We start from the raw sequence: 25,796 nt of genomic DNA on the forward strand, positions 1-25,796 counted from the left end.
TGAAGTAACACAGACTGGATGTGGATCCTAGCACCAAATCCTGATAAGTGATTATGTATCCAGACATAACTAAATGAACCAGGATAATGAAAACAAACCAGGGAGGTAAAAGAAAAGAAAGAACCTGAAAGAGAAGAACAGTAGGAAACAGGCCTTAATAAGGGAGATAGGGATAAAAATTGGGTTAGTTTAAGGGAGGGGGGAGGGAAGGGTATACAAGGAACCTAGGGGATAAAGGGAAAGAAGGAGCTCAAGCGAGGTAGGACCATAGGAGAAGGGTATTAGTAAGGGAGAAATGGGAAAAATTGGGGCACCTTAATTGGGGAAACCATGATGAATGGGTTAGACAATGTGAGAGATAAATAATGCCTAGCTAGTTTTAAAAACCAGAGGGAACCATATTAGTCCAACAACCTACTGATAAATTATACATAGCAGATCAAGAAATATGTCTGGTCATGGTTTATCTGAGAACAATTGGTCTTTGCCCAAGCTTTTTCTACATGGCGCATGGTAATTAAAAGTACCAGACTTGTGGAACTAACCTTCTTGGATATTTAACAGACATACTTTGAGGCCTATAATAATTTGGTCAGAGGGACATAAAGGACAGTTTTTGATCCTTGCCCTCCTGGGTCGACTAGTTCCAGGGGACTATGAGCATCTCTCAAAATGTCCTGTAACTGTGGTGAGTCACCTGTCCTCTTGATCAAGGGGGCCGTGGATACCCCACAGGATGAACTTGAACCAGTGTCCAGTCTACAAAGAAGAAGGAATCATTTCCTACATGCTTCCAAGCAAAGCCAGCCATGGTCGAGCAGGACCTTTGACTTTTATTCACATAGGCACAACTGGTAAAAGGAAGGATCCAGGGGCTCCTCCCAAGCCCATGTGACCCCTGAGGAACAGATCCTCAAACGGCCTTAAGAGAAAAATAAATTGGTTTATCTGAGCCAACTGTATGGCCTTAAACACCCAAAAGGAAAGTATAACCAATGATTAAAGAAGCCAATATAATTTCTCAAGAGTCCATATGCATAGCTAAAGGCTACATAACAAGAAACAATGCCAGATAGGAGATAACTTCTTTTGAGTTGTTGGCTAGGGTGGCCCAAGATAGTAACCCAGCATAAAACTGGGAAAATGAACAACAGACCCCAATCTTATCTAAAGGCATAATGACAACTGATTGCTGCTAGAAGAGGAACATCTGACCTTCCTAAAACAAAGACCTCTAGATAGGCTGACTAGTTTCACCGGATGGACAAGTACTGGAGAAAGGCTGGGGGTGCCGACACCACAGTGGACAGTAGCAGGGAAGACAGAGTAAAAGGGCTCTAGGTGGGGGAGAGGGCTATGGGAGGGTTCCATCTGGGAAGTGGGTATATAGATGAATAAGATTGTCTGGGCTGTTCTGTGTGATACACACACATACAAAATCAACAAATTTTTAAAAATGAGTTATAATTGAGGAGGAAACATAAAAATGCATGTCATATAAAGTAGTAGAGGTGATAAACATTACCAATGAAATCTACCCAATGACTTTATATCCATACACAGGTGCCAAGGATTCGAGTGCAACTGACCATGACTAGTAATAATCAGACACATACAGATTAGCCATGCATGCGCCAACACCTAAGTGTTATTAGGAAAAACAATGTGTATTTCTGTAAGAAACAGTATATTTTAAAATGAAATAGAGACCTCTTCTAAAGGTTAAAAACTCATTCAATTTTATGTCTTACAGGGTTTATACTGAGTTCAATATTGTAGAACTGAATTAATTCAACTGTGAACCTAAAAATTTTATAGCCACTTTTGAAAGAGATGTATCTTTGCTCTGGAAATTGCTACTTGCTACTGAGAAGCTGTAATGAAATGCTTCTTCTAAAAAATTGAAAATATATATTAAATAAAAAATAAATAAAGAACCAACTCCTAAGTGTTGTTCTTTGGCACATAGCCATGTGCACTCACAATAAATTAAAAAATGCAAAAAAAAGTATTCAAAAAGACAGAAACAGAGGAAGACTGGAGGGAACATAATTCAACATAATTAAAGCTATATACAACAAACCCATGACCAACATCATTCTAAATGAACAAAAACCTGAAGTATTCCCATTAAAATCAATAACTGGGCAAGGCTGTCCACTATCTCCACTCCTTTTTAATATAGTGTTTGAAACTCTTGCTGGAACAATAAGACAAGAGAAATAAATTAAAGGAGTACTTATTGGAAAAGAGGATATCAAATTATCCTTATTTACAGATGATATGATATTATACCTGAGATCCCAAAAATTCCAACAGAGAACTCCTGGAAATTAGTAACTCTTTCAGCAAAGTGTCAGAATACAAAAAAATCAATCTGAAAATCAGTAGCCTTTCTATATACCAATAACAAACAATCAGAGAAAGAGTACATGGAAACCTTCCCATTCACAACAGCCTCAAAAAAATATCTAGGAATAAACTTGACCAAAGACATTAAAAATCTCTTCAATGAAAAATTTAAACCATTAAAGAAAGAAATAAAAGAAGACACCAGGAGATGGGAGGACCTCCCATTTTCATGGATTGGAAGAATTAATATTGTTAAAATGACCATCCTATCAAAGCAATCTACAGATTCACTGCAATCCCAATCAAAATTCCCATGACATTCTTCACTGAATTAGAAAATAAAATCCTAAAATTCATATAGATTCATGAAAGACCCTAGATAGCCAAAGCAATCCTGAACACAAAAAGCAATTCTGTGAGATTACCATACCATATCTCAAACTATATTACAGAGCTACAATCATAAAAACAGCATGGTACTGGCACAAAAACAGACATATCAATGGAACATAATTGAAGATCTAAACATGAGTACATGCAATTTCAGCCACTTGATGTGTGACAAAGGTGCCAAAAACACATGGAGGAAAGACAGCATCTTCATCAACTGTTGCTGGCAAATGGATCTCCACCTGTAGAAAAATGAAACTAGACCCTTATCTTTCACCTTGCACAAAACTCAACTATCAAATACTTCAATGTGAAGCCAAAACTCTGAAACTGTTAGAATATAGGCAGTGGTACCTTACAAGATATAGGTGTAGGAAAGGATTTTCTAAATTAGACATCAGTTGCTCAGGAACTAAGGTCAACAATCAACAATTGGGACCTCATTAAACTAAAATGTGTCTGTACACATTTTACAGCAAAACAACCAAACAACCAAGGAAGTGAAGAGAAAACCCACAGAGAAAATCTTCACCAGTCACACATCTGACAGAGGTTTAACATCCAGAATATGTAAAGAACTCAAAAAAAAAAAAATCAAGAAAACAAATGACCCAACTAAAAGATAGGCTACGGATCTGAACAAAGAGTTCTCAAAAGAAGAAATAAAGATGGCTAAGAAACACCTTGAAAAGTCTTCAACATCCTTACTAATTAGGGAAATGCAATTTAGAATCATTTCATCTTACCCCAGTCAGGCTGGCTAAGCTCAAGAGAACAAATGGATATGGGGAAAGGGGAACACTGATTGACTTCCAGTGGGATTGCAAACTCATGCAACCACTATGGAAAGCACTGTGGAGAACTCTTAAAAAACTAAAAATGAACCTACCATATGATCCAGTTATACCACTCCTTGGCATATATTCAAAGGACTCATCCTACTGCAAAGATACTTGTACATCCATGTTTGTTGCTGTTCTTTTCATAATAGCTAAGAGATGGAAGCAACCTAAGTGTCCCTCAATGGACAAATGGATAATGAAAATGTACATTTACAGAATGGAGTTCTACTCAGTGGTAAAGAAAGACAAAATCATGAAATTTCCAGATAAATGGATGGAACTAGAAACTGTTATACTAAGTGAAGTAATACAGACTCAGAAAAAAAATCGACATATGTTCTCCCTCATATGTGGACCCTAGAACCAAACCCTGATAAGTGAATATTTATATAATTGCAGGAGCCAGGAATATGGCAAGGAAGCATGGCGGTAAAGGCAAAGAAGGAGCCTGAGAGAGAATAGGGGACAGGTGTTACCAAGGAGGGAATGTACACAATGGAGATATTTAAATGGGAAGGGGAGAGGGAGGGTTATACAAGGAACTATGGGGGTAAAGGTGAAGAAAACACTCAAGAGAGGAGGAACCATAGGAGACAGGCATTAACAAGGGTGAAATGGGGAAATGGACGGTAAAGGCAAAGAAGGAGCCTGAGAGAGAATAGGGGACAGGTGTTACCAAGGAGGGAATGTACACAATGGAGATATTTAAATGGGAAGGGGAGAGGGAGGGTTATACAAGGAACTATGGGGGTAAAGGTGAAGAAAACACTCAAGAGAGGAGGAACCATAGGAGACAGGCATTAACAAGGGTGAAATGGGGAAATGGAGGCACTTTAACTGGGGAGGGAAGATGGAGGGTTAGACAGGAAAAGAGGAGACATAAATGATGCTTAGCTGTTGGGTAAAGTCAGAGGGAAATGTATTCAAAAATCTACTGGAAAATGATACACAGTATATCTCTACATGAATCCATGTGTACAGCTGAAGGCTATATAACAAGAAACAGTGTCAGAGAGGATAAACCTTCCTTTGAGTTGTTGGCCAGGTTAGTCCAAAAGACTCCCAAAATTACACAGGCTATTGCCACAGCCCTCAATTGCCTCCAAGAACTTGAAGGTAAGACCCTATTGCTGAAGACAGGACATGGCTCAGACACAGGATTTGGAGCAATGGAGCTGGAACTGACCTGGAAGTCACCTTCCTGAATGTTAGCTCTCATAGTTTTGGAGAGTACTATGCAAACTGCTAAAAGAGAATGTCAATTAGTGATCCAACCTTAGGGCATAATATCCACAACAGTGACTGAACAGCAATAGTAGTAGCACTTTTATCTTGGGGGTAATCAACGGCTACCTAATTGGACTTAAAGCCCATTCAATGGAAGGAAACTCATGTGTGGTACTGTAAACACAGCCAAATAGACATAGAGAGGTCATGGATCTTACAGAAAACACCAAAGCTGTCACATTCCTAGACAAATGTAATTTCTTACTATGTGTTTAATATGGATCTCTATGTTTACAGACAAGTATGCCAGTCACCACTTATCAAAGCAGCTACTTTTGTAATAGACAGAGACTATTCAGAGTTCCACAACTGGTCAAACACAGAGACTACGTGCCTGTGAAATGCCCAACTCTAAGTGACACATTACAATGGAACTTCTACATCTAAGGATCACATAACATAGTGGAATAAGGGGTAGAGAAAATACTAAGGCATCTCTCAATTCTCATCAATGAAGCTCCCTCATGCAACAGAGGGGAAGAACACAAAAGGCCACAAATGTCCAAAACATAGAGAATAAGAGTCTACAGAGTGTGGGTCCTTGGACAGGACTTCTATTTTAAAAGTCACCCACTCAGAATTCAGGGACCATTGTGGAAGAGGGGGCAGAAAGGTTGTAAGAGCCAGGGGAAGAGGTGCAAGACCATATGGAAATAGAGTCTGTATTAATCACTTTTCTGTTCCTGTGATATAAACACTGACCAAAGCAACTTATAGAAGGAAGAGTTTATTTAAGCTTACAGTTCCAAAGGGCAAGAGTCCATCATGGCAGGAACCATGGTGGCAGAAGTGACAAGTTGGAGCAGAAGCTAACCTCACATATCTTCAAGCAAGCACAAGAAACAAGAGTGGCTCGAGATCTGGCAAGGTTTAAAAAGTCTTGAGCCCATCCCCAATGACATGCTTCCTCCAGCATAGCCACACTTTCTAAGACCTCCCAAAACAGCAGCACCAACAGGGAACAAAATGTCCAAATATTTGGAGCCTATGGAGGACATTCTCATTCAAACCACTGCATGCCACTCCCTGGCCCCCATAGGCTCATGACCATATAAAACAAAAAGTGCATTTAGTCCAACCTTAAAAGTCTCCATAGTCTTCACCAGTCTCAATACTATTCAAAAGTCCACAGTCTAAAGTCTCTTCTGAGACTCAGGGAAATCACTTAACTGTAAGCCCCTGTAAAGTCAAAAGACAAATTACATACTCCCAACATGCAGTGGAACCCAATACACACTACCATTCCAAAAGGGAGGAATAGAGGCATTGTGAGGAAATACAGGACCAAAACAAGCAGGGCAAACACCAAATCCATTCACTCCACATCCAACTCCTGGGACTTTACTTCCAAAGGGCTTAGATGGCTCAGCCTCTCCAGATTTGCTGTGTGCAACATATATCTCTCTCTTAGGCCAGTCCCACTCCCTGTATGTAGGTCTTCTTGGCAGATGCCTCACATCTCTGACATCATCAATGTCCTCTTGGTGTCTCCATTGCCAACCAGATTTCACCTTCACAGCTTCACACAATGGCCTATCAGGGCCTTCTTTATGCAGGGTAACCCCTGCTGCATGTTTCCTGGCCTCTGTGGTGCTCTGAAATCACAGAAGAACTGATGACCCCTTCACTCTTCCATCTTTCATGCCTCTAAATCAGCACCAGGTGAATGACAATGTCAAGTTTTACTGAAAGTTTGGGATGGACCCCAGCCTGCTTTATCCATTTTAGAAGTTTTTTTCTTCAATGTTCCCTGCATTTTCCTTTCAAAAGTTGGAGGCTTAGCTGGGTGTGGTTTTGCCCTGGAGGCACTCTCTCCATTGTTTAAGTGCAAATCTCTAGGCCTCTCCTTAATCACTTAATCTCCTTCTCAAAGGGATCCTCTCCTACACATGCTCCCAGCTCCAACATTTATCTTCCTAGTCCTCTTTTTCAATCTAAACTGTATAGTCTATATTTCTTTCTACTCCATTTGCTCTTTTTCACTGTACATCTACATAATATTCACGATTAATAGCCATGTCACCATTTCTATGTTAGGCTGTCTTGAAATTTCTTCCACCAAAGAAATTAGTCTATTGCTTTTCAACTTAGCTTCAGGCAAGCTTTTGGGGCAAGTGGGCAGACTCCAGCAAGACTCTTTGCCAAAATATCCCAATTGCTGCTTAAGTACTTATTTCCCTCTGGAACTACACTGTTCTCAGGAACTACTTTCTTCCAGGTGCCTACTAGAAAACCCTGTTAAACTCTGCTTACAGCAATCAACTGCTTTTCCAACCCAAACTTTCAAAATCTTCCATATTCTTCCAAAATCCAACATGGTCAGGTTCTTAACAGCCAACACTCCACTCCTGGTACCAATTACTGTATTAGTCACTTTTCGGTTGCCTAGACATTGGTACTGAGGAAGAAGAATTGGGAGAAAGGTATTCCAAGGAAGTGAGAGGAAATGTTGGAGGAGGTAATTAATGGTTATGACATTGTCTTGATTGTGGAGACAGTTTCAGTATATGTCAAAAATTTACATTTAAAATAACTATTTAAAAACTCAAGCCAGGCATGGTGGCATATACGTTTAATCCCAGGCAGAGGCAGGCAGATCTCTGTGAGATCAAGGAGAACCTGCTCAAGCTCCAGGCCAGCTGAAGCTACAGGAAGACCCTGTCTCAAAAAATAAAATGGTTTGTATTCAAAAACAAAAACAACAAAAAACAACCAACCAAGCAAACAAGCAAACAAAAATCTTCATTGATTTGTTAAAAATGGAAATTTGACTAAAGAGAATTCATTAGAGTATGAATATTAGTGTTTTGAGTGTCTACTCTGTTAAAGGCAGGGTAGACAGTTGAATGAGCCCTTCACATGTTCGTAGCTGTAGAAGTTTAAAATCAAAATAGTACAAGGGAAATGATTTTAATTCCCAAGCAGGCAAGCTCAAAAAAGACCCAATGGCATACAATTTTAATTTTAATGTGATTCTATTGATCCTTGTTTTTATGCATCTAGAAGAGCAAAGAGTATTTTGCAAAACTGATCAACTAACAGGCTTGTCTGTTACCTTTAGCTGGATAGCCTGGAGTGAGTGGGTCACCTGCCCCATTCAGATTTAACACATTTCCTCTCTGGGCAACAGTTCCAGGAAGATTCCATCCTTTGGGATATGGCTGTACTTCAGGGGCAAAGTAGTCAGCTGGATCCGAGTACAAGATTATTCCCGTGGCTCCAGCTAGCATGGCATTTTTAACCTGCAAGAGCAATATGTTAAATAATGCAGGAATGCAAATGAGTGGTTTACTCCTATGAAAATTAGTTTAATGATGTAAGGGAATTCAGATTCTGCTTTTAATGATGTCATTATATATTTAATTATCTTTGCTTTCTAACTAATTTTTCCTTTGGTAAATTAAAATGCTCATTTATCATACCAAATCCTAAATACATTATCATCTCTTTTACAAAATGTTCCTATCATTCCCAAAGCTGCAAAATTACAGTCTCCCTTATTCTTTGCACTTTTTCTATGTGTTTCTATTATAATAGTCTATAATAATTCATAGTCCAACAAAACATTTTTCTAGTGTCTGGCTCCTCTACTAAATTGAGGGCTATGGTTATAGTTAGGGTTAGGATTAATATCTGTTAGTATCTAGCATCTATCTCCCTTACTAAACAGAGCTGGCGTTAGAGTTAGGTTTAAGATTCTATACACTTGGGTCAGGTCTAGTCCAAGCACTGATTATAGGTTTAAGGGTGAGGGTTAGTGTTAGGGTTAGTGTCTATTAGTATCTAGTATCTGTCTCCTCTACTAAACTGAGGGTTGGGGTTAAGACTAAGGTTATCATTAGGGTTAGTACTTGTTAGTATCTTTCTAGTATCTGTCTACTAAACTCAGAGAAAGCACTATACAAATATATTAAACAGATTTATAATTTTAGGTACAACAGTCACAATCTGTTATGAGAAGTGACTTTACAAACATCTAACAATCCGAATTGGCTAAGAATAGAAAAATCTATGCTGTGAGATAACTAAAGTTTTCCATTACCAGAAATATTATAACAAAAGATGGGTAGCTTTCAATCTTGGCTCACTCAGATGTACTCCAATATTAAGAAACCACTCAGTTCTGTCAATATATCACCTTTCTGGAAAGGCAATATGATTATTTTCCATCAGAATTCTGAAAGAATATACATGATGATCCATCCACTCCATTTTAATGAATCTATACTACAAATTTTTATGCAAATATTTGAAGTATATATAGAATATTCACAATGAAATGATTCATAGTGGTAATACACTGAAACCCAACTAAACAAAGCATCCATCAACAGGGGAATGATTAAACAGTTTATCAGTTCTGAAAAATATTATGCCTCCATTTAAATTACTGAGGTGTTTAATAAGTAGTTACACAGAAATTACAAGCATTATTCTTCCACTTAAGTACTTTACAACATAAAGATGTTACTCCTGATAAAGACCCTACAAGAGTAGAACTATTAATATTCCTCCTTTATTCATGAGGACACTGACACAGAGAGGGTGAGTGACAGTGAAGGATGTAGAGAATCAGTGCTCAGACTAGACCTGACCCAGGTGTATAGATCTAAGGTCCTAGCCCCTTAACTGCTACTACATTACACAACTCTCAGTATGCTGACATGGAAGACTATCCAGAAACTGTAGCTGAGTGAAAACACAGTTATGTATAACACAGTGTTTGATGATCTCCTTGTTAAGAAGTATATGTGGATATGGAAAGTGTACATATAAATATATTCATATTTCAAAGAATTAAGTCTGGGGGCTAGAGAGATGACTCAGTGGTTAAGAGCACTGACTGCTCTTGCAGAGGACCCGGGTTCAATTCCCAGCACCCACATGGCAGCTATGAACCGTCCTTAACTCCAGTTCCAGGGGAATCTGAAGCCCTCTTCTGACCTCTGCAGCATTGCATGACATGGGTGCACTCACATACATGCAGGCAATACACTCATACACATAAAATAAAAATAATAAATAAAATATTTTTTTAAAAAAAGAATGAAGTCTGGAAGGGATGACTAAGATTCATTATGCCTGGGAAATTAAGTCAGGTAAGGCAGAGGAAATTTTTCCTTTTATTTTATATACATTTCCTCCCATTGATTTTACAAAGCAATTTTACTTTTATAATAAAATAATATCCTTTCTACATATATACATATATAAGGTCATATAAAAATTAAGTCTTTTGTGTACCCAAGGAGAACAGGTAAAAGAAATTATAAGCAATTTGAGAGAGTAAATTGAATTGACCATTTACATTTGTGGGCACCAACCTCTCCCCTTCATTCTGGAAAAAAACAACCTACTTTATTTCCTCTGAATATCTTCCCATATCTTGCAATAACGATCTTTCCAGTGCAGTTGATGCGCATCTTTCTTTCTAGTTTGAAGAAGTCTTCAGTACGAGCATAGTTTACATATACAAGCTCTCCCTGGGGAAATGGGAACAATTATATGTGCTGCTACATTAAAGAAAAATTTTAAAATAAGTTTGGTCCACAAAAATATCAGCCGAAACCAGAGTAAATGTTATTTTAACAATCTAAGCCATGCTTAATTTCCAACAACAGCATTGGTTTAGCACATCTGTGGTATGAACTAGAAAAACAGATCTATAAATGTACTCTAAAAATCACATTATAAACAATGGGAAAAGTTTATGAAAGTATCCGTTGCCCTCACTGAATTGAAAGCATGTGCAGACATTTCTTTGCTGTTTTGCAGAGGCATCTGCTTAATTAGGATCTCCTTACAAAGAATTTATTTATTTTAATTTCTTTTTTCATTGTGGCCTTTTCTATTATTAAAAATCATTTTAATTTTTGAGACTGTTCATAGTACTGATCATCAAATGATTAATGAAAATGTATGGTATTATGTGAATTTCTCTTAGTTTTATTGCTCTATACAGGATTTCACATAACAAAGAAAGGTGTAAAGACTCAAATTTTTAAAAAATGTGTCTAGTTTTACCTCTGGCATGCCGTGGGCTGAGAAAGCATTGTATGGTGGCACGATATTTGTAACATTGTCATATCCATCTGGCGGTGGTTCAAGGTATGATGTTTTAAAAATCTAGCAAGAATTCAAACATGTCAAGTTACAGAAATAATTCCAAATCATTATTAAGGTATGGTCCATCTTATCTCCTGAGTTTTACTTAAGATTGCACATCCTCAAAGAAGGTTTTATAATTAAAAAGATAAATTCCACTGGCAACAAGTAAGTTTTATATTGTCTTCAAAATAATATAAATTTTTATTAATGTATACCATCCTAGGTAATTAAATGTTCTCTTGTAAAGTGTAGAAACAGATTTTCAAATTTGACATTCTAAAACTGAGACTGCAGCTCAGTAGTATGGTGCTTGTCTAGCATGCTAGATTCCATCCCCAGCACTGTTAAAAGCAAGTAAAACAAACAGAGATACTAGCAAAGGTAGTGCTTTTTTAAAAAATTTATTTATTATTTTTATTTTATGTGTATGAGTGTTATGACTGCATGTAAGTATCATGCAATGCCCACGGAGGACAGAAGAGGCTGCCGGATCCCCTGGAACTGGAGTTATGGACAGTTGTTAGCTCTCATGTGGGTGCTGGAATTTGAACCCGGGTCTTCTGCAAGAACTATCAGTGTTCTTAACCGCTGAGCCATCTCTCCAGCCCTGCTAAGGTAGTACTTTTGTGATTCCTTCTTTTGCCTTTTCAACTTCTCTTGCAGGACCCTTTTCTTTCACCTTCATTTAAATGCTTCCCATATTCTATCCTGTACCAGTTCTTTCCTAATTTTATATTCCCTCCTTGTGAGATTTCACTTACTATCAAAATTGGGCTAACAGCTAATATGCTCCTGGTACTCAGCTTTTCATATATATTTAAGAGCCTTGTGGTTATTTAGCTTTGATATTCAAACTTAGCATGTTAAAAACTGCTTTTATCTTCTACCACCCCAAACTTGCTTCTTGTTCTGCATCTCCTACCTGTGAAGAGCCTCACTAAGCCACCTATACCAGGCAGTCTAGAGTGGGGAGTCATCTTGAACACATCCCTCTTCATTGCTTCAGTCATAAATCATATGTCACTAACATCCTAACTATTTTTAAACTTCATTCTTGTCTTGATTCTAATGCCCTAATTCAGGGCTTCATCTTTGCCTTCAAATTTGGCTTTAGGTTGTAATTTTAATTCCTTTCCTAGACCATGCATAGAGTGCCCAGTCTGCCAAAAATACCTTCGCAGTCACATACTTCCCTTACCTAAGATGTGTCAGAGGGACTCATGCACTGAAGTTGAAGTCTGACCTCCATAAAATAGAATGGAAGCCTTTCTGTGCTCTATCTCCAGAGTCTATCTCTTATTTTATCCCTTTCTATGGCCCAGTTTGCTTTTCACATTCTTGAAATGCATAAAATCTTTAGATTAAACAAATAATATTGAGCTATTATATGCCTTAAAACCTTTCCAGTGTTTTCCTCTGCCTAGAGCTCTCTTGCTTTGTTTTTTCATGTGATTAGACCTTATTCACTTTCCTGATATACACTCTTTCAGGAAGAGTCCTCTAACTGCTAGTCCATGCTGAATGACCAGTTCTTGTATAGATAAAAGTGTTAATTCCCTATTCATAGAACATATCCTACTGATTTTAAATGATATATCCCTCTTTCTGCCTCCCCTAACTTAAGCAAAGGAACTATGTCTGAACCTTTATTCTTGCCAGAGGACCTAGTAGCAAGCCTAGCACAAATGGAAACTGAAGAGTTTTCAATGTATTAACTTTTCTTAAATATGTAAGTTGTATGCACACAAATTTCCATTATTACTTAACTCTACATTCCAATCCATAAAGAAACAAAATGCAAGGGATGAGCTGGGCATGATGGGACATGTCTGTAAACCCAGTACTCAGGAGAACAAGGTAAGAGGACTGCCACAAGTTTGAGACCAATCTGGTTTACATAGCAAGTTCCAGGTCAGTTAGAGCTACAAAGTGACAACCTGTCTCAAAAACAAACCAACAAAAAGACAGAGATTACAAAATATGAAAAGGGGGCTGGAGAGATGCCTCCATGGTTAAGAGCACTAGCTGCTCTTGCAGAAGACCTGGATTGAATCCCAGCACCCTCATGAAAGCTAACAGCCTTCTGTAACTCATTACAGGGGATCCAACTTCCTCTTCTGGCCTCACAGGCATTGCACAACATGAGTGTACTTATATACATGCAGGAAAAACACTCATACACAAATAAAAATAAATTAAAATGAATAAAAAACAAAATATGAAAAATCCCAATAATTCTAAATCACCTCAACTCCATGTTGATCCACAACTGATACATAGTTTGCATTTGTCTCATTTGGGTAAGATAAGAGAACATCATAATAAACCAAGTTAGATGAATCTAGTCCAAATTTCTTCCACTGTGTTTGGATTTTCTTGGCAAGCAATAAATTTTGTTCTGTTCCTGCCAGATGGGGAAGTTTTGTAAAGGAACTAAAATAAGAAGAATAAACATGGGAATTAAAAGAGTACATCCAAATGATGTTCCTGAGAATTTTTAGATACATTGCTCATCTTTTAAGCAGTAAAGTATCAATCACATATCAGAAATAAAAATTCCAGTTAGATAATACTAATTTCTACATATGCCAATTTAAACTAATTATGTGCCACTGCAATTTTTATATTATCCCCTTTCAGGAAAGAATGTGTTCTATGGTAATTTTAACAGCAGAAGACCAGATAGAGAGGATTCCCTGAAGAATGACACACCTCTGTAGCAATGATGAACCCTGCTGCTTATGAGTAGCAGAGAGCTTTCTGAGGAAAGAAGTCTTAATGTTTGTTAGGGATCAGTCAGGCAGGTCTGCATGTGTTTGGATACTCCCATCAGTTCTGACACATATGTAGTGGTGAGTCTATTTCATTGAGATTAAGGTCTGTGCATTTTCACATTCTCTAATGCTAAACTTAACTGTGACCTAAGATGCACAGGTCAGATGAAATACTTTGAGTAATGTTCTCTTGATTATCTATGTAAATGAAATGCAGCATTTAAATAATCTCACAGATATAGTTATTAGTGAGAATTATTTTGCTTTAGGTGAGTAATATGTTAAAAGTTTCTCAGCTTTCCTACTTACATCAGCAGAGAACAATATATATATATTTTTATAAATTAGTTTTCAGGACCACTAGAGGTAAATTTGACTGTAAAGACAAATTTTCATTAAAAGATTAATACCAGCACTTTCACATTGAATAATATATTATTTCACATTTAAAAAATAATTGTCAGGCTTGGTACTGTCCCAGCACTCCAGAGGGAGAGACATATATTTCTGTAAAACCCAGGCAAGCCTAATCTACATAGTGAGTTCTAGACCAGCTGGGGCTACAAGGAGCTCTGTCTCAAAAATATTAATAAGTAAATAAGGATTATTCAAGTTTTAATACATTTCTTTATGCAATAAACATTATTTTTAGGCTAAAAATGCAAAACAAACTTACCGAAGAAATGATCTAATGTTTTCAGCTTTCATTTCAGATAAGAGTTTCCACTGCATACTTTGATGATAGCGAGCTGAAGTGGTTTTTTCTTTGAAAGGCTTAATAAACCAGCCTGGGGGAAAAATTGCAGACACACACACACACACACACACACACACACACACACATACCACAGAGATACACAAATGCATATTGACATACAGATACATGTACACATGATTGCTTCTATTAAATTAGACAGCAAAAAAATCAGGCCAATACCTAACAAATAAATTATTGTGAGCTTTAAAAAAATATATACTAAAGGTAGAAAACCTTTAAGTGTTCATGCATAATATGACTTTCAGTTGGTTAGCACAAGTTTTACAAGAAGTGCACATTCATGTCTCACATGATCTATGCATTCTTTTTGGTTCACCCCTAGAATCTATTTAAAGCAGTCCCTGACCAAAAGGAATGTCTCAAAAAATATCCATGTAAAACAGTTTCAACTCAATATTATTTGGAATTTTAATCATCTTTTTTTATCCTCTTAAATAGTGACCGCTCTAAGTTGTCTTTTCAGCAGCCACTGGCAGTAGTCTATATTCAATGGATATTTAATAAATTTGAATTTTGGCCACAAATGCATTTGGTCTCTGGTTTTGCTGTAGAAGCACAGCCAGTGGACTTCCCCTCTCTCTCCTGGGCGGCAAGTAGGCCCCAGTGGCAAACAGACCTGGGCGGCAAGCAGGCCCAAGGGGCAAGCAGGCCCGGGCAGCAAGCAAGCCTGCCCTTTCACACTTACCCATGATGAAACCCGCTAGGAAGGATGCCAGAAGTGCTGCTGCCACACACATGCCCAAGCCCCTGAGGTGCCTGGGCCTTGCCATGCTGTCCTGGGTCCGGTGGCGTCGGAGGCTGCAGCCACAGGCCTCGGGGCTGCAGATGGAGAAGGAGGATGAGCACAGGAACTTCGCAGGCTCCCTGAAGTCCGGAGCTGTAGGCAAACTGAGGGGAGAAGACTGAAAGCCCTTCTGGGAGCTGGCGTCTTCTGGCCTGCCCTGCTGGCCCAGGGCCAGGCAGCAGACGGCAGCTGCTACAAAGAGGCCTGATTGTTTCCCGAAGACCAACTGCAGCCCTTTCTCAGCTGTATTGTAAAAATTAAGGAATTTCAACTGCAAAGCACACTGAAGAGCTCCTCACTCTGCTTCCAGATTCTCTGTCCCAATTGCCACCTGGTCACCCCTAAAGAATAGTGTGTCAGGTGCAGCCTATCAACACCAAGTCCCAGGGACTTGAGACTTTATGCCCCTCCCCCCAACACATTACCTGGGCAGGGCTCCAAGTTTTATCATTGTCACTGGAATATTATAGATTCAAATTAATAAAATTCACCATTGAAAGGGCTTTGCGCTATTATTAGCAGTAAAGTCTTAAATGTCATTCCTGTCCTCGTCCTTCTGTTGAACTTATAATGCATTTCTCTTTAAAAGTATTATTGCTAATAGAATTCCTGTATCCATTTCACCTAAGAGGAAAACTCTCACAATTTATAATTACTTTTCACCCCTAACCAGAAACATATTTGTAGTCGAATCAAAATTCCTGAATGCATGCATTTTTTTTTATTTTTAAGATGAAGGCACCTCTGGGTTATGCCAAGCCTTCACAGTATGTGCAGTCCTAACGGTCTCAAGTAAGACTCCTTCCTTCCAACAAGTTGCTGGAACTTTCCACTGAGTATTTCATGGGTATCATTGTTGGGTGCTACACCTAATGGCTTTTCCCTTGGAACTTTTGTAGAATCCTTGAAAGCTACCTTTGAAGTAAATACCTTTAGTGAAATAATCGATTTATTTTGAAACAGGTTCTCATAGATTGGCCTTGAACTTGGTTTGTAGTCAAAGGCTACCTTGACCCCCTGAGGAGTGTACCACCATGCACTGTTTATGCAGTGCTGGGAACTGAACCCAGGTTTTCTTGAGTGTTAACTGTGCACTCTACCAACTGAGTCATATCTCTAGCCCAAGAAATGATTTTTAAATGTTTGTAGACTGTTAAAACCCCTAGTGACTTCAGTTCCTTCAGTACTGACCCTTTGGACATTCCTCAACCAGTGTCTCTGGCATTCTCAATTTTAGAGATGGACACTTTTCCAAAGATATTTTCATAACCAAATTAATCCCCCACCTGTAGATACTCAGCAGTATACATAAGAAATAAGGATGAAATTACTAGGGGCTAGAGCGATGACTCAGCAGTTAAGAGCACTGGTTGCTTTTGCAGAAGACCCAGGTTCAATTCCCAGAACCCACATGGCATCCACAACTATGGGTAACTCCAGTTCCAGGAGACTGACACCCTCTTCTAAACCTCCTCAGTCACTGCACAACACAGGTGGACTTACCTACATGCAGGAAATAAATACAACTCATATACATAATTTTTAAAAAAAGAATGAAATTATTCAAAAGGTACAACAGCCAGTAAAGTAGCTACATTCATCAAACAGCTTAAGAAGCACTCCCACAGAGTAGGCAAAATTATTTTATCTGTTATGCAATTAAAGAATATAGGGTTCTTGTTTGCTTTGTTTTGAGTTTTGAAACAGGGTCTCCCTGTACCCACAGCTGGCCTGGATTCACTATGTAAATCAGACTAGCCTTGATCTCACAGGGATTCACCTGCTTCTGCCTCCCAAATGCTGGGATTAAAGGTGTATGCTACCACGCATGGGTAGAACGTAGGGGTTTTGTTGTTGTTGTTGTTTATTTATTTACTTATTTTTATTTCATGAGCCTGAGTGTTTTTGCCTGCATGCATATAAGTACACCCATGTTGTGCAATGCCTGTGGAGGTCAGGAGAGTGTCTGATCCCCCAGTACTGGAATTATTAAAGACAGCTGTTAAGCCAGGTGTGGTAGCACACACCTTTAATCCCAGCACTTGGGAGGCAGAGGCAGGCAGATGTCTGTGAGTTCAAGGCCAGCCTGGTCTACATAGCGAGTTCCAGGCCAGCTGGGGCTACAGGGAGACCTGGTCTCAAAAATGCCGAAAAAAAAAAAGAAGAAGACAGCTGTTAATAGCCTTGTGGGTACTGGGAAATGAATCCAGGTCCTTTGCAGAAGCAATGAGTGTTCATAACCACTGAGCCATCTCTCCAGCCCCAATATACTGTTTTAAATAACTAGTGTCTAACATATAGGACAAGAATACCTCCATGTACAAACTATCAAATGCTGTTTGTTTTATACATAAACATTTCAAGAATTGATTGTACAATTTGTTAATTTCTAGACTCTTGGCATCATCAAAAGATACATCAAAATTCTCTTTGTAAGATTTTTGGGGGAGATTGAAACTAACGATAAAGGTTATAAATTATTTTCAAAATTTATGCTGGGCATAGTGGCACATGTCTTTAATCCCAGGACTCTGGAGGCAGAGGCAGGAGGATCTTTGTACAACCTGGAGCTGTACAAGGAGACTCTGTCTCAATTTTATTTTTAATTTAATTTTTACTGCTCCTATCTCAATTTTGCAAGCTACCTAAAGTTTGACTAATAGGAGAAATCAATAAATCAATGTATTATTTACCAGTTTGCCAATTTGATTAATCTTCTAAAATTAAAGCTAGATTATTAATTCAACCAACATTTATTGAGGCTCTCTAACATGGCACATATTATATAAAATTATGATGATATGACCTTTACTTTTACAAGGCCTCCTATGATGGAGTGACAAAGCAAGTACTGAATAAATTATTTAATATAGAAAATTCCAGATAAAAGCAGTATTACCTCCAATATGAATGTTGCCGCTGCCCTATTAGGCGGCATCTGCAATCTGAGTCTTGAAAATCCATTATAAAAAGTCCAATTAGCTGTTTCCAAAGTCTTTGGCCTTTTATTAATATGGAATCTATAAGCATTCAGAATTTTTTAGTCATTAAGCTTATCATAGAAGACTGCTGCTGTTAATAATACTAATTATTAGCATCTTGGCACATATTTGCATCTTACAAAAAGCACATGTAACAAAAGACCAATCTACCAATTGAACTATTTGATCTACTTATTATCCAGTGAGCCTCTAAATTGAGAAAATTTCCATTAACCCATTCATCAAATTGAATTGCTCTTAGAGACCCAACTTTAAAAACAAAAGAAAAACAAACAAATGAGACCAATGTGGCATATGTACAAACAAAGTAATGTGTATGTATATATATATATATATTCCTTAATAAACATTATAATAATTAAGTGCTAATAAAGAACAATGTCCAGTTTGATGATAAAGTGACTAGATATTTTTCACATCCGTATTCTCACCAGCAGCTATATAAAAAATTCCATGCTTTATTTGAAGATGTATCCTAGATGTACTCTATATATAAACATTAAGCCATTAATGATGTCCAAAGGTGATACTACTACAGAAATGACCATAGGCCACATGGTGTGCTCATCTGGACAGCAATGCTCATTTTCTAAAAAGTGAATGCTTGCTCTCATAATTACTGATTCGTGGAGAGGCATTCTAGTTCAGCCCAATTAAGATTCCAGGTCCAATTAACATTACAAATATAAAATAAGATGTTATAGCATTAGTATACTTATCAATATACAAAAACCTGTGGGACAGTTGAGAAGTGAGATAAAAATAGACAAGATTAGCAAAAAGTAAAAATTTTAAATAAAAGCAGAAACCATGATTGCATGATCTTCTTCTGATGTCACAATTACCCTACTCAACAATAAAAGTAGAAATTAGGAAACAGCCACCTAGTTGGCATGTAGATGGAGGACACAGCCTCATGGCTCCTGTCACACAGACTTTCTAGTTGGAAATTACATACTGGTAAATTACATAATTCCAAACTTTAAGCCAGATTTTCCTGCTCAGCATCACTCCTCCCTTGTCATTAACATATACATTCGTCTGCTTTGCCAATATCAGGGCATCCTAGTGTCTTTCTTCAAATCTCATTCTCAACTTCATTTACAGCTACAGGCCCTGTTTTCCTTCAGCATCATTTGTGACTCAATCCCTCCATTTCTTTTTTCTTCTGGTATCTATTTTCATTTGATGATACCACTTCTGAAAACTAGCTGACTGGCCATTTCCTCCTCCTGCTGCTTCTCTAACAGAAGTCAAAAGGGAAAGGCAGCCTGGGTTTGCCACTTTGTTCTCCTTGCATTCTATTACCAGGTGCTTCCCCTTTGGTGGGGGGGATTCCTTTTGAAGACAGGGTCTCCCTGTAGCCCCAGCTGGCCTGGAACTCACTATGTAGACCAGGCTGGCCTTGAACGCACAGAAATCTGCCTGCCTCTGCCTCCCAAGTGCTGGGATTAAAGGTGTGCACCACCATGCCTGGCCAAGGTGCTTCCCTTTTATTGTACTCTTTGCTTCCTGTTTTTATCCTTTCTACCAACTGAGCACCAAGATCCTTTCCTACCCTTTCCTTCCAGTGGTAGGAAACCTGCCTTGTAGGTTTTTGGTTCACCTCATATTTTGCCCTTTGCTCCCCATTTTCTTTGACATCTCATAGCCAAACCTCCAGAAGGTGGCAGTGGTTCTGCAATCAAAACATAGGGTTTATCCTCCGCGGACATTGCACAACACGGGTGCACTTACCTAAATGCAGGCAATACACGCATACACGTAAAATAAAAATAACAAATAATAACTTTTTTAAAACCTTTAAAAGAAAAACATAGTTGTTTACCACCTTCACCAGCATTCCTCTACCTACTCTTTTCTTAAATAGTCCATTTTTGACTTAATGCAATGTTCTCTCTAAAGCAACAATCAGAATAGATTGGGGTCTAATCTTTACATCCTCCAAAACCTCCTTTAATCTCAAAAACAAAATTCAGACTTGTAATAGTGGTCACCAAAACCCACATGATCTAGTTTTGAACTTCACCTCCCTCATAGGAAAACTTCCTCAAGGAAATACAAATAAAACCAACACATGTAGACTAGGCAACCACATCCACTAGCATCACAAAGAAGCAGACAAACTCAATGGAGGCCTTGTGGTGTCATGCTTTTCTGGTGATGGTATCATCAGTCTGCCTGTCTTTAGGTGTTAAATGGTAAATGGCAAAAAAAAACACAAAAACAAACAAACAAAAAACCCTTGGCCTTCTTTTACAGTATTTTCCAGGGATCCCAAAAAAGCAAAGCACAAGGAAAGAGTACTCAATAATTTTGTAATTGAAAACATTTATTGGATAATCTAAAATTAATCCAAACTTTTATGCCAATGAGTTAAAATACCTTTTAAAAAATATTCTTATTATTTTTATGTGTATGAGTGTATTGCCTGCATGTGTGTAAGTACGCTTGTGTGGTGCAATGCCCTTGGAGGTCAGAAGAGGATGTCAGATCTCCTAGAACTGGAGTTATGGATGGTTGTTAGCCACCATGTGGGTACTAAGAACTGAATCCAAGTCCTCTTCATGACCAGCTAGACTGACCAAGAACATTCTACTTCATTTAATAGAAATATAATCCCTGGGACTGGAGATATGGTTCAGTGGTTAAAGGCACTGACTGCTCTTGCAGAGGACCCAGGTTCGATTCCCAGCACCCACATGGCAGTTACAAACCGTCCTTAACCACAGTTACAGGGGAATCTGAAGCCCTCTTCTGACTTCGGCCGCATTGCACGACACGGGTACACTTACATACATGCAGGCAAAACACTCATACACATAAAATTTAAAAAAAAGAGAGAGAAAGATAATCCCTATTATCCAAGTCGTCATAACAATCATTTCCCCATTTCCTTAAATGACATTACCATTAGTTGAGATTCAGTGTTAATTCTGTGCTTAAATTACAGACTACCCTGAGAAAGGCTGGCCTTTTCAGTAAATCTTACCTATCATGCAAAATGTCCTTTTTGTCTCAGAGCCAAATGACCAATCTATCAGCAAATGATTGAAAGATGTTTTCAGATGATCAAAATGATGAAGTTATAACAGACTCTCATTTCTACATGGAAAATGGTTGAAAAGATCAAGATAAGAAACAAGAAGTAAGAGGGTCATGGTGGGTCCAATGACATGTGATAAATACAACTGATTCAATCAATGTTCTCTGACCTTCTTAAAGATCAACTTTGTTCCAAGCTATTTATCTTAAGTCCCAAAATACAACCAAATAAGTAACAGTCATAATTTTTTAAATTAGTATATATTAATTATTAAAAAAAGATTGAGTTTCATTGTGACATTTTGATATATGTATATAAGCTACCTTGAATTGATTAACTCCTCAGCAACGGGAGGGTCTGTGATAAGCCTTGCCTCATCTCTGACAACAAGAAAATACCAAGGAAGGATAAACCAGCACTCAGGGAGTGTCTGTCAGCTAGTGAAGAGATTAAGAGATTAAAAAGTTGACTGTCTCCTGCTAATAGGTCTTCCAGAGGAAGCCTAGTTAGGGTGGGGCTTTGAAGGTCCTAATATAAAGGCTTCAGAACTCCAAAATGATCTTTATTGAGAGGCTCTTTGAAGTGGTTACACTGTACTCACCTCTGAGAGCAACAACTGTTGTCCAGAGAGCCCCAGGAGGACTCATTATTACTGAAGTAATAATGGGGCTTTTCTGCAAGCACTGATGAGCCCAGAGAATCTGAAGGTGAGTAGAATCCTTAGTCATGAACTCACACTTTTTTCTATGATTTCAAGACTTCCCAAATAAATGTAGTAAACTTTGATAATAAAAATCGTGCCATTATTTTCTGTTTACTGTTGAGCTACACAGTTTTAATCTATCATTGTTTTAAAATTGTGTGTTTTTTCTATTTACTTTACATTCCTTGTGAATATAACTTGTCAATATATGGAGGGAAAATGCTAGATATTATGTAGTTCTATTTTTGTCATGGGATCTAAACTTAGTTAACATTATAGAATGCACAAAATGTTGCATGTGTAAAATCTTCCATAATAAAAGGGGATGTAAAATCTTGTATTTCAAATATAACATTATTATTGTTGTTGTTGTTTGAGACAGGGTCTCCCTATAGCCCCAGGTGGCCTAGAACTTACTATGGAGACCAGCCTCTTATCTCAGAGATCTGCCTGTCCTCTGCTTCCTGAGTGCCAGAATTAAGGGTGTTGTGCCACCACCCCTGGCTAGCTTTATTTATTTTTTTCAACAAATATTTTAGTGTATTATTTTAAAATGCACTCATTTTGTGACATTATACACTAAACAGGCTCCCTGGGCTGGAGATTTAGCTCATTGGCGGAGCACTTGCCTAGTATGCATTGTGCTCTATACTCAGCACTAGGAAAATTTAAAAAAAATGAAAACCCTTCAATTTGCTGGGTGTTACTGGGTTAATGAGGCAAAAGCAAGTCTGTGCCTGGCAGTGTTGATATGGATTCAATTTAAAAAGTTAAAGATCAGTTTATTATGTAGACCCAGCTGGTCTTGAACTTACAACAACCTTTCTTGCAGGGAATTTTTAAATGTTATGACTCTGTTGCTTTACATTTTTATAATTAAAAATAATTCTCATAGGTATTCTCAAGTATTCTGAAGCTCAGGCTTTGGTTTTTTCCTTTTGCTTGGTCTTTAAGTTTGATGGCCCCTTTCTGTTCTTAGTGCACTTTGATTCTGAAAGTCCCATGTTATAAGTCCCTTAGCTTCTCTTTAGACAAAATCTGACTGATTTAAGATATTATGAATGTTTGTGCAATTTGGCTTATGTGAGGCTTAGAGTACATTTTCTCTTAATAGATCACTGAGTTATTAGAATATTGGGAGTGATCTGTTGAAATACGTACTGAAGTTACACCAGAGAGGACAGCATTGGAGATCGAATAACAGCCATCAGATCTCTTACTGTATGTGTTCAAGTTCTAAGTTTCAAATACTTTGTAGAAATATGAAAGAGGCAGTACTTTTAGTGAATCTTAAATATGTAGAATGAGTAGCCAAACAAAATTGTAGATGTAATGCTGATGAGTACTTACAGTTTGAAATATATGTAAGATGATTCAGCATAAAGCACTTTCATGCATAGAGTCCTGAAGAATGCCACAGTTGGATGCATGTCTGGGGAGTTTAGTGTCTTGTCTCCTATTTCCAGCTCATCTGTTCTTTACTGATGAACATTTGGGCTCCATCAGGACTGCAGCCACACCAGGGCACTGCAGAGTGAAAGTCCTTTCCCTTTTAGTCTTTTACTTTTCATATTGCCCTTTTTTTCCATATTGTCTTTTTATTCTGTCCCCTGGGCATTTTTGTCATCTAAACTTCTTCAGTGAATGCCCTGGTGTTTATTTCATTTGTTAATTTTTTATATGCTTTATATTCTTTTGAGAATTTCATACAATGTATTTTGATGATATTAAGACCCTTCATCCCATCTCATACCCCTAAAGTTTGCTAAGATTTGGCAAAAGGAGACTGAAATGAGAGTTTGACTACTGCAGTTGTAGCACACAAAGGGCAAACAACTTTTACATCAAAAGGGGAAATCATTTACACTGTTAAGAGTAAATTAATTATGCCAGGTGTGGTGGCACATGCCTTTAATCCCAGCACTTGGGAGGTAGAGGCAGGCATATCTCTGTGAGTTTGAGGCTTGCCTGGTCTACATATAGAGTTCCAGATCAGCTGGGGCTACAGGGAGACCCTATCAAAAAAAAAAAAAAAAAAAAAAAAAAAAACACGAAGATAAGAAAAAGAAAAAAAAAGTGGTATCTGATGAAGATTAACATTCTTTCTCTATTTCCTCAGAAATACATGATCATACAAATGACAGAAATTCAGAAATAAATTACCTGCTGACATGTGTGTGTATGAAGAAGTTTGAGCTGCCATTGAGGTATTTTGCACAACTTAGATATAACCAGCAGCACTGGATTCATGCTGGGAATGGCATCACTTCACAGCCAAGGACCCTGGTCCAAAAGAGACATTCTGCGGTTACTGCAAGGCATGGAGGATAACGTCCTAGCCAATGACTTCCGAGGATTCAGAAGAACCCTGGCAGATCTGAATTGGAACAAAGTAGCTTTTGAACATTTTTCAGGAGAAATGTGCAAGCAAAAGTGGTTGCAGATTTCTCATAAATTGAGGAAGGTCCGCACACTGACAGAATTAGTGCTAGACGCCAAGGAACATGTTAAACATCTCAGCAAAAGTGAAAAATACAAGAAGCACCCTGACTTCCCCAAAAGGCCCCTGACTGCCTACCTGCGCTTCTACAAGGAGCAGCGGGCCCAGTACAGCCAGATATACCCTGAACTCAACAATCTGCAGCTGACCAAAGTCCTGTCTGAAAAATACAAGCAGCTCCCGCAGAACATCAAGGAGAGATATATTCAGGACTTCCAGAAGGAGAAACAGGACTTTGAGGAAAAACTGGCTCAATTCAAGGAAGACCACCCAGATCTAGTTGGAGATTCTAAGAAATCTGTGGTGCTTAGAAGTCACCAAACCAAAGTCCTTGAGAAATTACAAGGAAATAAAAAACATGTGAAGTCTCCTCCAGAAAGTAAATTTCCCCAAAAGGTGCCATTTAAGGGAAAACCCAAGAAACCGCCTATGAATGGCTATCACAAATTTCACCAAGATTCATGGTCAAGTAAGGAGCTGAACCATTTGCCCCCGAGGGAGCGCATGGTAGAGATTAGCAGACGCTGGCAGCGGGTTCCACAGAGCGTAAAGGAGCGTTATAAGAATCAGGCTGAGGAACTGCAGAAACAGTACTGGGTGAGCCTGGACCTCTGGCTCAAGAGATTGACACCTGAAGAATACGCTGCATATAGAGAGACAGAGGCCACCTGCAGCAAGCGAATGAACTTGGCCACACCAGGAGGCCCAAGCCCCAAGATCAGACGAACAGATCTGAGGATCTCAGCCAAGGGAGTGCAAGAACGCCCTGGAAAGGAGCAAAGACTGCTGTCTCCTGGGACAGATTCCTCAGAGACTACTCAGGTTCACTATGGTGTCTCCCAGGGATCAGGAAAGAATATGATGAAAGATGGGAAAGAGGATGAATGGAGCGATGCCTCAGACTGCCGCCTAACGGGTGAAGATGAAGGTGATGAGGATTCTGAGGATAGTGAGTCTAATTCATCTCTCTCAGGGGACTCCTCAGACTTAGACTCCATTTGAGCCATTCATTTCCTAAATTGAATTTCCAAACTCTCCCAGCAAAACACAAGGCGGAGGGAGGGAACTGTCCTCTCTGAGCCTTTTCACTCCCTTGCTTTTCTCTCCTACATCCTCCCTTTGCTTCCTAAATACAAAGGAGTACAGTTTGGAAGAAGGGAGTTTGTCCCAATACTGCTTACATCAGGTCCACTAGCTTGGGAAGAAGAGACCCTTCTGAGGGAACACAAC

The 25,796-nt window shown here is 38.5% G+C and overlaps 2 protein-coding genes across 2 annotated transcripts in view; one reads left to right on the forward strand and one right to left on the reverse strand.

Moving 5' to 3' along the window:
- The window catches only part of Naalad2 (N-acetylated alpha-linked acidic dipeptidase 2), a 67,817-nt gene extending 52,425 nt beyond the window's left edge, over nt 1–15,392 (reverse strand). Inside the window, exons 1-6 of the mRNA XM_008837744.3 lie at nt 15,217–15,392; nt 14,430–14,541; nt 13,226–13,412; nt 10,896–10,997; nt 10,229–10,354; nt 7,927–8,113 (exon numbers count right to left, since the gene is read on the reverse strand). Coding sequence (XP_008835966.1) covers nt 7,927–8,113; nt 10,229–10,354; nt 10,896–10,997; nt 13,226–13,412; nt 14,430–14,541; nt 15,217–15,301 — 799 coding nt within the window. The 5' untranslated portion in view covers nt 15,302–15,392. The remainder of the gene's footprint in view (nt 1–7,926; nt 8,114–10,228; nt 10,355–10,895; nt 10,998–13,225; nt 13,413–14,429; nt 14,542–15,216) is intronic.
- An 8,931-nt stretch (nt 15,393–24,323) lies between these two features.
- On the forward strand, nt 24,324–25,796 carry Ubtfl1 (upstream binding transcription factor like 1). The gene has a single exon (XM_008837747.1). It carries the CDS (start codon nt 24,324–24,326, stop codon nt 25,566–25,568), a length of 1,245 nt encoding a protein of 414 aa, XP_008835969.1. The 3' UTR covers nt 25,569–25,796.

The sequence above is a fragment of the Nannospalax galili genome, unplaced genomic scaffold, assembly GCF_000622305.1.
Source record: "Nannospalax galili isolate Female #2095 unplaced genomic scaffold, S.galili_v1.0 scaffold418, whole genome shotgun sequence".
In the NCBI taxonomy this organism is placed as follows: Eukaryota; Metazoa; Chordata; class Mammalia; order Rodentia; family Spalacidae; genus Nannospalax; species Nannospalax galili.